At 50.3% G+C, this 14682-nt stretch overlaps 2 protein-coding genes across 4 annotated transcripts in view; both read right to left on the reverse strand.

The window, feature by feature from the left end:
- The window catches only part of TMOD1 (tropomodulin 1), a 72964-nt gene extending 65844 nt beyond the window's left edge, over positions 1-7120 (reverse strand). For both annotated transcript variants that reach the window (XM_037850955.1, XM_037850954.1), the window contains exon 1: positions 7044-7120. The gene's annotated coding sequence lies outside the window, so the exon portion shown is untranslated. The remainder of the gene's footprint in view (positions 1-7043) is intronic.
- Positions 7121-10866: 3746 nt separating this feature from the next.
- TDRD7 (tudor domain containing 7) overlaps positions 10867-14682 on the reverse strand; it is a 73072-nt gene continuing 69256 nt past the window's right edge. For both annotated transcript variants that reach the window (XM_037796927.1, XM_037796928.1), the window contains 2 exons: positions 12830-12990; positions 10867-11334 (listed from right to left, as the gene is read on the reverse strand). In XM_037796927.1, the coding sequence (XP_037652855.1) occupies positions 11114-11334; positions 12830-12990 (382 nt within the window). In that variant the 3' untranslated portion in view covers positions 10867-11113. The remainder of the gene's footprint in view (positions 11335-12829; positions 12991-14682) is intronic.

The raw sequence follows: 14682 nt of genomic DNA on the forward strand, positions 1-14682 counted from the left end.
CACGGCAGCTCAAGCGCTGGGCTGAGCTCTCTGCGTGGCTTATTTCATGCCACCTCACCAACTCTGCATGATACGTACTCATTACCCCATTTTACAGACGAAGAAACAAATGCAGAGCGACGACGGAACCTCACCATTGGTCACAAAGCTGATAAGTGATAGGCTGGCGTTTGCACTCTGACTACACTCATTACCTATCACTACCCCGTGCCGCCTGCCCTTAACAGCTAACACAGATACAGGGCTAACAGATGCATGGGGCACAGCAACCCCACTCTAGAGATGGGGAGACTGAGGCTAACTGGGGTTAACAAAATGACCCGAGATCACACAGCTAGTAACTAGAGCTTAGATTTGACCCAGGGAGGTGGTCTTCCAGAATCCCCTTCTTAACCACCATGCAAACCTGCCTTCTACCTCATGCTCCCCTCATGGCACTGTGCTCTGAGAATTGAGCTAAGAAAACATCTCTCTCCCGAAATATTGATCCTCTTCCTTTTATGATCAGACACAAGGCAACTTGTGACCATCCAGTCTCCCTTTCCATCTTGGTTCCATGCTTCACCCCAGAGCTGATCTCGGTAAACAAACCCAGCTGGCATCTCGGGCTAGCACGTGGCACCACTGCCCCTCCAGGTCTCCACGGTGGTGTCCTGCACCCGGATTTTGGAGGGACAACCAGGCGCCCTCTGAAATGGCATGCAAATGGTTGTACATATGGATATATTCATTTCTCTGGGGAATTTTCCAGATTCTCAGTGTTTCATGCCCCCAGTCTCCCAGGTTTCTGCTCTAGTCTTTTTTTTTATTTCGGTTCTTACTAGTTCCATTGCCTGTGTAGGTTTATTATTTTAAGTCATCTCAAACTCTTCTAATGGTATAAGTGGAATGTAATATGAAAACCATAAACAAAAGCAGGAGATACTGCCATCCAGTCTGAATCCTGAAATCTTCCTGGATTGGCAGGGAGGAAGTCTGTCTTGACCTCCGCCTTGTCTTCAGATCGGCACACGTCTGCCAGTGCTGATGCAGGCGTCTCAGCCAGGCCCACAGACCCCGAACCTGTCAGTGTGTGCTGCTTCCAAAGAGCCCTCGAGTTCAAGTCAGGGCTTAAATGGATTCATTTGTAGATTCTAAAAAAATTTTATTGTGGTAACATAAAAAATCAACTTCCCCATTTTCACCACTTCCAATTATACAACCCAGTGGCATTAATTACTTTCACAATGTTGTGCTACCATCACCGCCATCCGTTACCAAAACTTTCCCATCACTCCAAACAGAAATTCGGTATCTATTAAGTAATAACTCCCCATTTCCCACTCCTGCTGCCCTGGTAACCTCTACTCTACTTTCTGTTGCTATGAATCTGCATGTTCTAGTTATTTCAAATTATACAATATGCATCCTTCTGTGTCTGGCTTATTTCACTCAACATGATATCTTCAAGGTTCACCCATATTGCCTCATGGATCAGCACTTCATTCCTATTTACAGCTGAATAATATTCCATTGTATGACTCTGCCACATGTTTATCCATTCATCTGTTGATGGGCACTTGTAGATTTTAAAACATTATCTTAACATACGGCCAGGGGGAAGCTTTGTGATAACTAGCACATGCCTTGAGGCTCAGAGAGTGGTTTTTGGACTAATATCATCAGCATCATCTGGGAGTTTGTTAGAAATTCCGAATCCCGGGCCCCATTCCAGGTCTACTGATTCAGAATCTACATTTTAAACAGGACCCAAGTGATTCACATTAAAGCTAGAGACGCTCTGCTGTAGAACACTGAGACTTTCATTTCTCAAGCTGATCAAACCCTGGAGAGCACTTTGGCTTCAATGGGACACACACCACAACTGGGCAACTATGAACAACTCCCGTGGGCTCACCGCCTTACCTGCAAAAAGGGGACAATGACAGCCACCCTTTCTTCCTCACAGCATCATTGTGAGTTTCAAATGAGATAATGGATTCATTCATTAGGTACTTATTGTGGCCTTACTATGTGTAGACACTGATGGGGTGGGGCATCAGTGGGGAGCAGAGCAGGCGGGGTCTCTGCCCTCATGTTGCCGATGGGCTGGTGGGATGGGCAAACGTAAATGCTGGTTGCTGTTGTGATCGCCATGGTTATTGAAAAGCTTTCATTCATTCTCTCTTTTATGCATTCATTCATTCAATGGTCAGTCATTTGTTACAAAATAAAGTACCTGTTCTATGTCAGGTGCTGAGCTCTGAGCTGGCCCCTGGGTGTGATGGTTAGTTTGATGTGTCAACCTGGCTTGGCTATAGGACCTAGTTATTTAATCAAATGCCAATTAGTTGTTGCTGTGAAAGTATTTGTAAATGGGATTAGCATCCACCATCAGTTGACTAAGTAAAGGAGATGACCATCCCTACTGTGGGTGGGCCTTGTCCAATCAGTTGGAGGCCTTAAAAGCAAAAAAACTAGGGATTCCAAGAAGAAATTCAGACTCAAGTCTTCAACATCAACTCTTACTGGAATTTCCAGCCCACTGGCCTGTCCTACAAAATTCAGACTTCCAGTCCCCACAATTGCAATATGTTCTTTAGGTTCTTTTTCTCTGGAGGACCCTGACAGGTACACAGGGAAGCAGAAACGAGTGAGCCATGGACCTTGCCCTCAAGGAGCTTTCAGTTTGGCCGGGGTAGATGTGTGAGCCAATAATTACATTTAGAACCCACTGTAACCGGTGCTCTGAACTCCCCTGAGATCTGAGTGGGGTGCTGTGGGAGCACAGGTGAAGTAATGGGGAGCTCTGCTTCAAACGATGATCACAGGTCCCGCAGGCCGAGAAGGGGGAGCACAGGACCCCAGGCAGAAGGAAAGCAAGACCGAAGGTGGGGAGGCATGAAGGCACCCAGTGCTTGCACCGTGGCCAGAAGGGAGAGAAAGTAGCCTGGGGCCCAGTCCTAGGTGGTCCTGGTGGGCCCTGCTAAAGAATCTGGTCTTTATCCAGGAGGAAATGGGGGCATCCCTGTCCTGAAGGGAGTGGAACTGTGGCCCTACTTTTGACAACAGTATGGAGGAAGGGAACGAACTGAGGCAGAACGACTTTTGGGAGGTGCTGGCGAGAGCTCAGGGGAGAGAGGGCCAGGTGCTCAGTTGGGACAGTGGATGTGGGAACAGAAATGAGCCTAAGAGCTAGGATGGAGTAGCGCTGATGGGACACACTGACCCAGTGAGTGGAGTGGTGGAGGGGAGAGAGGTTTCTGGCTTGGTGGACAAAGGGGTGGGGGGGAGGTGGTGAGCCTAAGCCTGGGCCTTTTGGGTCCTAAATGCCTTTGAGACATCCTACTGGCTTTGTCCCACAGGCAGGAGTCGCAGATCCAAGAGCTGAGGAGAGGCTGGACATGTGAATTTGGGAGCTGTGTGTTTACAGGTGGTGGGTGGTTGAATTCATGGGGGTGGATGGATTTCCCAGTTGAGAGCTGTGATGTGAAAAGAGGAGAGGGTTGAGAGTGGCACCACCAGTTACAGGATGGGCAGAAGAAACGAGTTCATGAAGGAGACTGAGCAAGGCCAAGAGGCATTTTTGCTTCCATCAGTCCATTCCCTCAGGTATGGCGAGCCGGCACCCTGTGGTAACAGCTCATCACCCACCAGTATCCCCTCCAGGAAAGGCCCGGGGTGGGGACTACCACCCTACAGCCCCAGAGTGAGCAGTGGCTTGGGCTGGGGGTGCCAAGAAGATGAAATGGGATGGGGACATGGGGGTGGGACTTGCCTTTCTCTCCCTCCCTCTTTCCCCAACATGTGCGGTAACGTCCACCTCTTTCTCAAGTCTGTTTTTCTCTGAGAGAAAAACAAAAGGATGTAAGAAAAGGAGAGGCCAAAAGAAATGCTTGAGTGTTTAGCTGTTCAGTTCAGACAAGGACCCAGAACCTCCAAGCACTGAAGAAACCCTCCCAGAGGCATCCTAGGTTGACTCGGATGAGCTCATTCTTTTGTTACCATTAAGAGCAAAGAGTCAGGTCCCATCACGATGCACCTAAGGAGGATTTGAAAAACAAAGCAGATGAGAGGAAATCGCCCCCGAATTATGCATCTGAGTCATGTCTTCCCACAGAAACAGGCCTGTGGCTTCAAATTGATAATGGCTTCTAGCAGCCAAATAATTGATCTATCCGGGGTTCTGGCTCTAAGTGAAAAGTGAACTGGCCTTTTTAGAAATGTTGGCAGCCAGGCCAGTCCATTAGTAAGACTGAAAAATCAAAACATTGACTGGAAAAAGCCATTATGACTGTGGGAGTCATCAATAGATGATGTCATTTCAGAAACAAGCATGCCAAGGTCACGAGGCTGTGGGCAGGGTCAAACCACGTTCATGGCCCATCACCAACCTCCTTCGCCAAGGGGACACAGGGGTCTCAGCCAGGACGTGGCTTCATTTTAGCCTTTCTTTGCTCAGCCTGATCCCAGGGGACACAAGCAAGGAGCCTGTGACATCCAGCAGGTCATCAAGGAAGGGTCCCCAGAGCTCACACTCTCTTCATTCTCCTTTACCCTCTTCCTGTCTCCTGGGTCCTCTCCACCTCTCAGCAGGCTCCTCCTTCCAGACACCTGCCTCCCCTCCGTGCCCTGTCCCCAGCCCTCCTCCCTTCTTTCTCAGCCGCACTTTCAGGAAGAGCTGTGTGCCTTCCTGCCTCTGCTTCCTCAGCTCCCATCAGCTTCCTCCCTGTCCCTCCTGGACACTAATGATGTCACCGGGGACCGGCACTGGGCTTTCCCTGCATCCTCTCACTGAATCCCCATAGAAACCCATGTGAAATGGGTACCATCCTTATCTCCGTTGTCCAGAGGAGGAAACAGGCTCAGACAGGTTGGGTCACTACCCCGCTACAGCAGTGGTGGGGCTTATTCCAGAACCTTCCGGCATAGCCCTGGCCGAAGTTGCCCATGACCCGCTGCCCATTCGAATGGCCCCTCCCAGTCCTCCCCAGCCTCTGTCTCTGCGCAGCAGCCGGCACCGCGGACCTCTCCCCTCCCCTGGCTCTTGGGCAGCCACCTTCTCCCTCTCCTGCCCCACCCTCCTTCACGAAGGCTTCCTAGGGTGCTGCTCCTGGCACTTCACGTTCGTCATCCTGGAAAGTCTTCCAAGGAAACTCCACGTCCTCTTGATTCCAGGTCCACTAGGGACCATCTTGTCCACCCTGTCTTTGCCAAGGTCACTGGGTGGAGGCAGCGCTGGAGCTGGGGCCAGGTGCGCCCACCTCCAGGCCAGCCCACCTTCGCGGTGCTCGGTGCTGAGAGCTGCCACTACTGACTCACTTTCCACTGGGCGGCAGGGAGCAGGGCCGCCCCGGAGCAGGTGTCAGCGCCTGATAAGGTGGGCGGGGGCTATTTTTGGCTTCCCACTGCCTGGAGGAATTCAAGGGCCTCCGCCGTCTGGAAGGTGGCGCCGCTCCTCCTTTGCACTCTCTGCCTGTTTGTGGGGTTTCAATTAACCTGAACCTTACCATCTGGGTCCCTTTCTCTTTAATTCTTTTACCTCCGAGGTCCTGACGTGGCTTTAGAGAAAACATATTAAAAAAGTAAGGTAGAAACAAACACGAAACTTCAGGATGAGGGCGCTATTGTGTGAGAGAGGAAAAGTCCTGGACATCAGCGGATCAAAGACGAGGGGGCACCGATGGGGCCCCACAGATCCCGCAGACCCGCCCTCGGCGCAGGCAGCGTCGCAAGCCGCCGGGAAAGGCCGCAGACCTCCCGGCGCGCCCGGCAGCCTGTGACCTTGAGCAGGGGGCTCGGTGACCCCCTCACCGATAACAAGATGGCGTCACCTCCGGGAGAAAATGGGGGGGGGGGGGTCCTGGAGACGCCCCCCCCCGAGGGTGCAAGGCCCGGGTTCAGGTTTGTTTCTGAGATTCGGCCAAGGAAGGGCTTGGGCCAGGTCATCGCCAAGGGTCTGAGAGGACGAAGTGGCCGGCAAGTGGGGCTGGGGGGTGCGTTGCGCGGCTCGGAGGCCACATCACAGGCGCCAGGAGCGCGTGGGGACCTCACTATGCAGACGGGGAAACTGGGGCCGCGAAGCGGCTAAACTGGAGCCCCGGGCCTGCCGGGTTCATTGGGTTTCTGAAGGGGTTGGGCTCCCACGCTTCCCCGCCGAGAGATGTCCGCAGGTGCCGCGGGGCGCCCTTCCTGGGGGTGCAGGCCCAGGCCATTCCGAGGGCCCTGGTGGGTCCCGGCCGGCTTGTGCGCGGCTGTGGCCCCGCGTCCCAGGCCCGGAGCCGGCAAACAGGTGGGGGGAGCGCGGCTGGCGGGAGCGCGCGCGGCTGCGAGCTCCAACGGGAACCAAACCCCGCCCTGCAAACCGGGAAACCGAGGCCGGGGAAGGGGGTGGGGCTTGCCGAGGCCCCTCTGCGAGGTGGCGACAGCGAGGGGCTCCTGCGCCCCGGCTCTTTCCTGCTCCCCTCGCCGCCTAACGCGGGCACCGAGGCGCTTTAAAACTCGCCATCGCCGGCAGTTTGGGAAACTTTTCCTGCCTCACACCGGCGCTACCCGAGCCACGGGGTCCCCTTCCACCGAGGACTTACGCCTCCACTCGCACCCCAAACTCTCCGCGAGCGGAGAAGAGGCCGCGCCCGGGGCCCGGGCTCGGGCGGGCACCTGTGCGCAGCAGAGCGCCGCGGGCGCCGGGCCGGGCCGCGCAGGGGTCCCCGGGCAGCTGGGGAGCCCCGCTCCGCCGGGACCCCGGGCCTCGGGGCCGCTCCTCGGGAGCCGCCCTCCTCCCGCAGACAGACGGATTGCCGAGGCCCGGCGGGAGGGCGTCCGGCCAGCGCCGCGCGCGGGGGGCGCGAGGGACGCGAGCGCCGGGCCCGGACCCCTGCCCCCGGCTCCCAGCCCCGGAGGCGACCCGAGGCGGCGGCTATTTATAGAGGGAGCCACGCTCAGTCCCTCTTGGCGGCGGCGGCGGCGACAGCTGAATATTTTGCCCAGATATGGCTGGGGCCCCGGCGCGGGGGCAGGGAGCCCCGCGAGCGCGAGGGTCCCGGGCCGGGCGGGGGCCTTACCGGGGCGCGGAGCGGCGGGGGCTGCGCGGGCGCTCCGGCGGGCGGCGGGCGAGCGGAGCGCGGGGTGGACGAGCTCCCGGGCGGCCGCGGGCGGGCGGCGGGCGGCGGCGCTGTGGGCTCCGGGGGTGGGAGCCAGGGGCGGGCCGCGCTCGCTCTGTCACCGCGCCCCGCCCCGCCGCCGCCCCCTCCCTCCTTCCCTCCCTCCCCCCAGCCCGGGGCGCCGGGGCGCAGCGCACCGTCCGGGGATGGGGAGCGACACCCGCTGGGGGCAGCGCGGGGCAGGGGCTCCGCGGCTCAGCGGGCGCGGGTCGCCCTCTGGCGGGGTCTGGGTTTCCCCACTTGTGCCAGGAGGAGTGTGAGCAACAGTGGAGTTATCTGGAAACAGGTGGGCAGAGGATTTCATTCCTGCGGGCTCTGGAATTTAAAAGTGATGGGGCAAAGCTAGCCCCGCGGCTCGTCCACGGCCACCTCCTGGGACGGAAGGGTCGCCGTCCCCTGCAGCCCCGCCTGGCCTGGAGCGAGCTTTAATGAGGATCTTTTCGTTAAGGCGCAGTGCCAGCAGAGTCGCACGCATTCCTATGTTGCTACGGGAGAATGGTGTCCGAAAAATCACGACTTAACCGCAATAGAAAAGGCCCATTTTCTTAAAAGACTGTTTTGCAGAACAAACCACTTAAACCCAAAGAGAAGTTTTAACAGTGTATTTGTATGGATATAGGGAAAAGCCTGTTTGGGTTATTATGGGAGAGTTTCTGGTGGGGTAGACCCTAATAAAATCAACTCTTTTTCAATTTTGGTGATAGATTGCTAGTGAGAAACACTCACTAAAAATAAAACAGACAAAAAAAAAAAAAAAACCCAGAAAAACCAAAAAACCTTGTTTTCCACCAAAGTGTATTCCTCTATTTATAAGACCTTCATGGCTGAATTCTCTTTTCAAGGGAGATAGGTGCCATATATTCTAATAAAAGTGATTTAATATTTCAAATTTAAAATATTCTAAACCTTTTCATCGTGAAATAAAATATAAATAGAAAAGCACATACAACATAAGTGTGCAGCTTTGTGAATTTTTATAATGTGGATATCTGGGCAGCCACCACCCAGCTTAAGAAACAGTATCGCCAGCAGCCCAGAAGCCGCCTTGGGCCCTTGCGGGTCACAACTCCCTCCAAAGAGGCATCACTCCCTCGCTTCTATGGTAATCGGTTCCTTGCTTTCCTCTTTAGTTTGTCTTCATTGCTTAGTTTTGTGGAATGAACTGATGTTGTTTCATGCAGCTATGGTTTGCTCACTCTCAAAGCCGTAAAGTTTTCCATTGCATGAATTGACCATAGGCTTAAAAAAAAATCCGGGATTCTGTCAATGGACGTTTACGTTGTTTCTGTTACAAACAGTGCCGCCGTGAACACTCCTTGTCAGTATTGTTTCAGCTGGAAGCGCTGAGCATGGCCAGCTTCAACTGTAGTAGAGAGAATGCTGAACTGCACAGAGCCATTGTTCCAGTTTACACAGCAGCTTCACATCCTCAGCAGCACCAGGAATTAACGAAGATGAAGACCGTCAGCCCTTCTGGAACATGCACAGCACCCTTTTGTGGTTTGGATTTGCATCTCCTTGTGTCCTAAAGGGTTGAGCCCCTTTCATGGTTACTGGCCAGTTGGAGGATTTCCTCTTTTGTGAAGTATTTGTTCAAATATATTGCCCATTTTTCTTCTGGATAATCTGATTTTTATTTATTGAATATTATCACCCCCACACACACACTCCACATATACATATATATATTCATGTATATTCATATGTATGTATTCTATTTTTCCACTCTGCTATGTCTTTTCACTTCCTTAATGTGTTTTGATGATCATGTGTTCTTGATTTTAATATTGTCTAATACATTGATCTTTTCTGTGTCCTGTCCAAGAAATCTTTTCCTACTCTTGGCTGGTAAAGGTGTTTTCCTACGTGGCTTGCCTATGATAGTCATTCATGTTTTGGTTTTCAATCCACCTGGAACTGACTTTTCATTGTGCCGTGAGGTAGAAATCAACTGTCATTTGTCAAGTTGTCCCAGCACCAGATTAATTTTGTAGTTGCATCAACAAACCCAATTTGTTGCTTTATCTTAAAAATTAGTGGAAACACTTTTAAAGTAGTGAAATAGAAACCACCTCTTCCTAACTTGCAGACAACTCAAGGAGTGTTGTTGGTTTTGATTAGGAAAAGAGACCATTATTTAAAAAACCAGACATTTACACTACTTTATTTCATTATGTTAGGATTTTTAACTTAATCACAAATAATTATTTTAACCATGGGCAAAAGCATTCCTGAATTTTGAATCACTTTAGTTGTTACTGTTAAATATGAATTTTTAAAAGATAGATAATTTCAACATGCCTAACTTGAGAAATTTAAAACATTTGGTCTTTACCTTCCTCTTTCTGTTCTCACTTTCCATAGATTTTCTCAAATAAAACCAAACAAATTGAATTTCAGGATTTTGAGCCCCAGCCTGGACTTCTCCCCTGAAACTGGGTTTCCAATAGTTAAAGCATTTCTTCACAGGGAGACCTGACCATTAGCACAAATTCAGTGCGTTCAAAATCACATTTTTAAGTTTCCTACTCAAGCAGAGTAAGAATTGTCACCCTCACTCAGATCTTAAGACTTGGCTTCCCTCTGATGCCTCCTTTCCCCTATGTTCTGCATCTAAGCCGACAGTTCTAATAATTCTAGTTAAAACTTTAAAAAGCCTTCAATCTTTTTTCCTCATTCCCATGGCTCCACTCTTTGTCCGGGGCCTCCAACCCCTCTGTCTACCAATCCATCCTGCCCCATGTATTCAAGATCTGGTCCCTCCCTTGAGGGGCTCACGATCTGGTGGGGTGACTGGTGCACAGGTGGCTAGTTATACACTATAAAGCAAAGCGAGGGGTGGGCACCGATGGAGTAGAGACGGGTGTCAGGGAAGGCTTCACACAGGGGGCAGAATAAGCCAGGCTAGGGAGGAGCTGTCTTGGGTGAACAGGCAGGGGCCCTGGGATCAGATCAAGGTCCAGTGTGGCTGGAGCAGGGTGCAGTGGATGGGGATGCTGGGTGGGGAGGTTGGCACCAGAATGTGGAAGGCCTGGGTCTTAGGTTTGGAATCTCTGGGCCATGAGAATCCACTTGAGATTTGGGGGAAAGAAGGGCTGGTGCGGGCAGGCTGGCTTGCCTGGGCTGCTCCTCTGGCCGGCACTGCTAGCCATGCTGACGTGCTAAAGACGCGGGACAGCCTTCACATGGTTTGGCGACCACCTGCTTTGGGATGCACCTCCCCCAGAGTAGGGTTATTTTTCACAAGGTGGCGAACGCATCTTTTGTTCCCAGACAGTGATTACCAACAGCTGCTGAGTTTTAAGCCCAGAGTGGTGGTCGGGGTGGGGGTGGGGGTCCGATGGAAAAAGCGAGGGTGGAGAAAACACAGGTACCAGCGGGAGCTCTTGGAACAGCTAGGCCGGTGGAGCAGGGGTGAGTGTGGGAAGGGGGCTGTGTGATGTGGGAGGAGCAGCCCAGGCTGAAGGCTGGAGACCCGGAGTCTGGTTCTAGCTCAGCCTGAGCTTGAGGCAAACTGCATCGCTCTGGGGCTCGTGTCCCCTCTGTAAAACTAGGGGCTGGGGGACAGTACAGCTGGAAGACTAGCTGATCGCTACGGGCCTTTCTATGCCACAAAATTCTAAACCCAGGAAGAGCTCCCAGGACTACAAGGAAGACGGCACAGTTAGAATGGGAAACTTTTCATTTTTGATTCTAAAGCCTAGAAATCATAAGGTAGCCAGTGTTTACATCAATAAACATCTTTATTCTAATATTATAGTAATAATTCAAGTGCAATTTTCTTTGAAAAGTCAACTCTGTTAAAACAAAACTTGTTAAATATCTCTCATCAAACATAAGCATATTCTCTTCAATCCCCGCAATCGTCTGAGCCATGTAGCAGAGATAAGATTTTGTTTTTTAAAGCCCACTACATTGTGTTATTGCTAAAAAAAAATCTGAATGAGTTGCTGAGGTCTCAGAAGCAGTGATTAGTTAATTTTTGAAAGCTCCACCAGATACTCTGACATGAAATCATGAACCCAGATGTCAGTGTCTGGGAGCGATGTGTCCACCAAGTACACCACCACTTTCCGGTCCCAAGCATTGGCATTTTCAATGACCGTCTGCACCAATGCCACCAAAGGTTTCTTCTCCACATGATTTCGAAACACCATCGAGGCCTCTTCGGACCACTGGCTGCACTTCACTCCTAGGAGAAAGACAGGGAGGACAAGGGAGCAGTGTGGGGTCAGACTTTCTCTGACCTGTTGTGATGGAAAACTATTCGAGCCAATTCCAAGTTGCTTAAGCATCCCATGTTAGACTCGCCTAAGCTGAAAAAACTATTCCCAAACGCTGTTAAAACAGGCCCGCTTGTGGTTTTGCTACTCTCTAAACCTTTCCCTACAGACACGAGTTTCACATGAGATTTCATTCTGAGTTATAAAATGCTGCCCATTTCCCAGACATAAAGTATAAACAGATTTAAACTAATCATTCAGGAGCATGAAAATAACATGCTTGGCATCAATGACCTTTCTCTTATTTAAGGATTTTTTTTTTTTTTCTTTTGCTGGGGGCCCAAAGCAATATATATCTCTCCAGTAAAAGCTGGTCACTATTTAAAAGAAGCCTCTGTGTATGTAATTTCTGTTGTTTCTGAGACCAAATCATTTCTGGCCCTGTGTGGGGTGAGCTGGGGTGGCAAAGGAGGGCAGCGGCAAAGGGAACAGGGCGGTGGGTGGCATGGGGTTGCAGCTCCCACATCCCAGCAGAGGGTTCTGGGGGACCGTGGGTGTCTCCCCCCAGCCCTTCTGGCCTCCCCACTCGCTGCTGCCATGGACAGGCCTCTTGGTTGAGCTTCATCTACCTGTTCACGCTGCCTCGTGCAAACACCAACATATGTGCTGTTCACACAAAAGATGGAGTGGAAATCTCAACAGACAATATTATCAAGAGGTACCCCTGCACACCTATTAAATTGGCTTCTCCAATTTTAACGATCACCGAGAGGCTGGTGGGCACGTGGTGGACGACTGCATGCTTGTGGGCTGTTAGGTGCAAAGCAAACTGGAAAACCCACTTGGCTGTGACAATGGCCATATCCTGTAACCTGGGCGTTTTTAGGGTTGTATAATAACTCTTCATGTAGGTGTACTATAATTTTTGCAAGATTCTTCTTCTGTTGGTTATTTAGTTTGTTTCCGCGGTTTTGTCTTGTTTGGGTTTGTCTGTTTCTTCTAGCTAATATACACATCTGAAGAGTTTTCTAACATTACAATAAATAGTGTGAACAATCTAAATGTTCAACAATAGGAAACAGCGATTCAATGGAGTATTTTGCAGCTGTTAAAAATGAGTAAGTCCATGAAACAACCACCTCAAAAACAGTTACGAAAAAAATGCTGAATGAAGCAAGCAGAATGCAATATTATACCTGTACTAAGATAACAGAGCTTCAGAAACATACTTATGCGTGAAACCAGAGACAGAAAGGAAAATGGGAAAACAGAAGCAGCAGATATAGTGAGAGAACATGATAGTGACAGATCTTTAAAAATTATTTCTATCATGGCTGAGATGTTGTTTGCATGAAAAACAAAACAAAACTCTTAATAGGCCAGTGATTCAGCACTTGCTAAGTACCCAAGACAAAATGACAATATCAAGTGTCTCAGCATAAGTTCAGACTCCACAGAAATTACCTGCAAGCTGAGCGCTGACGGCTTGGAATGGCAGCTTTCGGAACATGTCCACCAGGGGCTGTACTTTTCTTATATTGACCAATTCGTGCTTGCCGTAGTCCAGCTCATAAACAGATACCAGTCCATTGGTCAAGACTCCTTTTAAAAGCACCCTGTGCCACCTAGACGTGCATGGGATTAAAGAGGAAGAAAACACATACAAAGTTAGCACCTGCTTTAAGGATGAGTAACATTTAATTTTAAAAAGAAAAACTGAATGCGAATGATGGCTACTGAAATGTCATAGAAGTTAGTAAAGAGATGGCTGCTTCTTTTTCCAAAGGTTGCTATTCTCTGCTTTGCCACTGGTTGCCGTGATGGCGTTTGTTCATTTGAGAGAGTCTGATGGGCCTCATGGAGCTAGAGGAGGAGATCAGCACCTCAACCGGAAGCCACTGTATTAGGGTGCATGAGACGAGGGCCTTGGGGGATGGTCAGGGTGAGGCTGGGAAGACAGAGGATGGCCCTGTGTTTGGCACATGGACATGTCTGGAATATGGAGGAGGCCTGGTGGTTTGGGATATAGCAAATGCCCCAGTAAAGCTAGAAGGTAGAAAGTGTGGAGGCACGGCAGAGAAAGTCAGACTGATGAGATAGGCTTTGCATGCGGAATGGACCATTTTAATTTTGTCAAGCAAGGACAGTAATCAACAAAAGAAAACAAAACACAAACTCCAAGCCACCCATGAAAAGGGTAGGGGAGCACGGGATGAAGGAAGTAGAGAGAAGAAAAGAAACAAGGGTTCCGATCTGGCTTAAGATGCCATAAAGAAATTCACAGGAATAGAATTTTCCCCTTGGGGCCTAAGTCAACATGGTTAAAACAAGAAAAGCCTGGACTTCCAAGTTAAATATGAAGGACGCGTTCAGTCCTACAGACTTGATTACATTATTAAGGAATGTTATTACATGAAGGAAAGGGAGATTGTTCATAATGTCTAGAAGGACAGCATCTGTGGGGGTGATGTCTGTGAGTCCAGCTCTCCGTCAGGTGGCATTACAGCCACCCTGGGGAACAGGTAAATCACACTGCTGGGTGAGGGCTGGCCAGGCTGCACCAACCCTCTAGCCGGTGCACACCCAGCCCCAGCAGAAAGTGGGGACGGAAACCCACATGGCTGCTACAGTGTGGACACAGGGAGAACCCTACAGCCTTTAAACATGGGATGTGTTTGGGGGAACTCCAGAAACCTTCAGACAAGCACAAGATGCAGCAACAAACCTGAGTCGCAGAGACAACTGGGACACAGCAAGGCGTCATAAAGAGAACCTGAGCTTTTGGGGCCAAACAGACCTGAGCTGGCGTCCCCTAACCTGGGCCATTTTCCCCAGTGCCCCCCACCCTGCCCTCCCCAGGGCTCTGTGCTTCACTTCTCTGAGCTTCAGGGCCGTCATGTGTGATGGTGAATGGTAATTTTTTGGCAAAAATAATGTACGTTAAATGTCCAGCCCATTGCTTGGCATGTAACAGGCACTTGGCAAACAGGAGCAATTGGGAGCTATTATTATTATTATGAGTAGCAAATGGGAGCTATTATTAATTTATAATTATTATTAAAATGAAAATTAGCTGCCAAGTAAGAACTTCAGCCAAACGGAAGAGAAAGTTTCAAACATGGAAATGCTAGGTTGGTACAGATTGCTAACTGGCATAAGGGCAAAAGGCGCTATAAGGATTTGGTTTCTACCAATAGCATCGTCTTTAAATTCTACAGGGAAAAATGATGGTAGCCTGCACTCGCATACAAAATAAGAGCAATGGAGCAGGGAGGAAAGAGCCATCAGAAACTTCTATATTGTACTTCCATTTAGCT

Source organism: Choloepus didactylus, chromosome 10 (assembly GCF_015220235.1).
Source record: "Choloepus didactylus isolate mChoDid1 chromosome 10, mChoDid1.pri, whole genome shotgun sequence".
Lineage (NCBI taxonomy): Eukaryota > Metazoa > Chordata > Mammalia > Pilosa > Megalonychidae > Choloepus > Choloepus didactylus.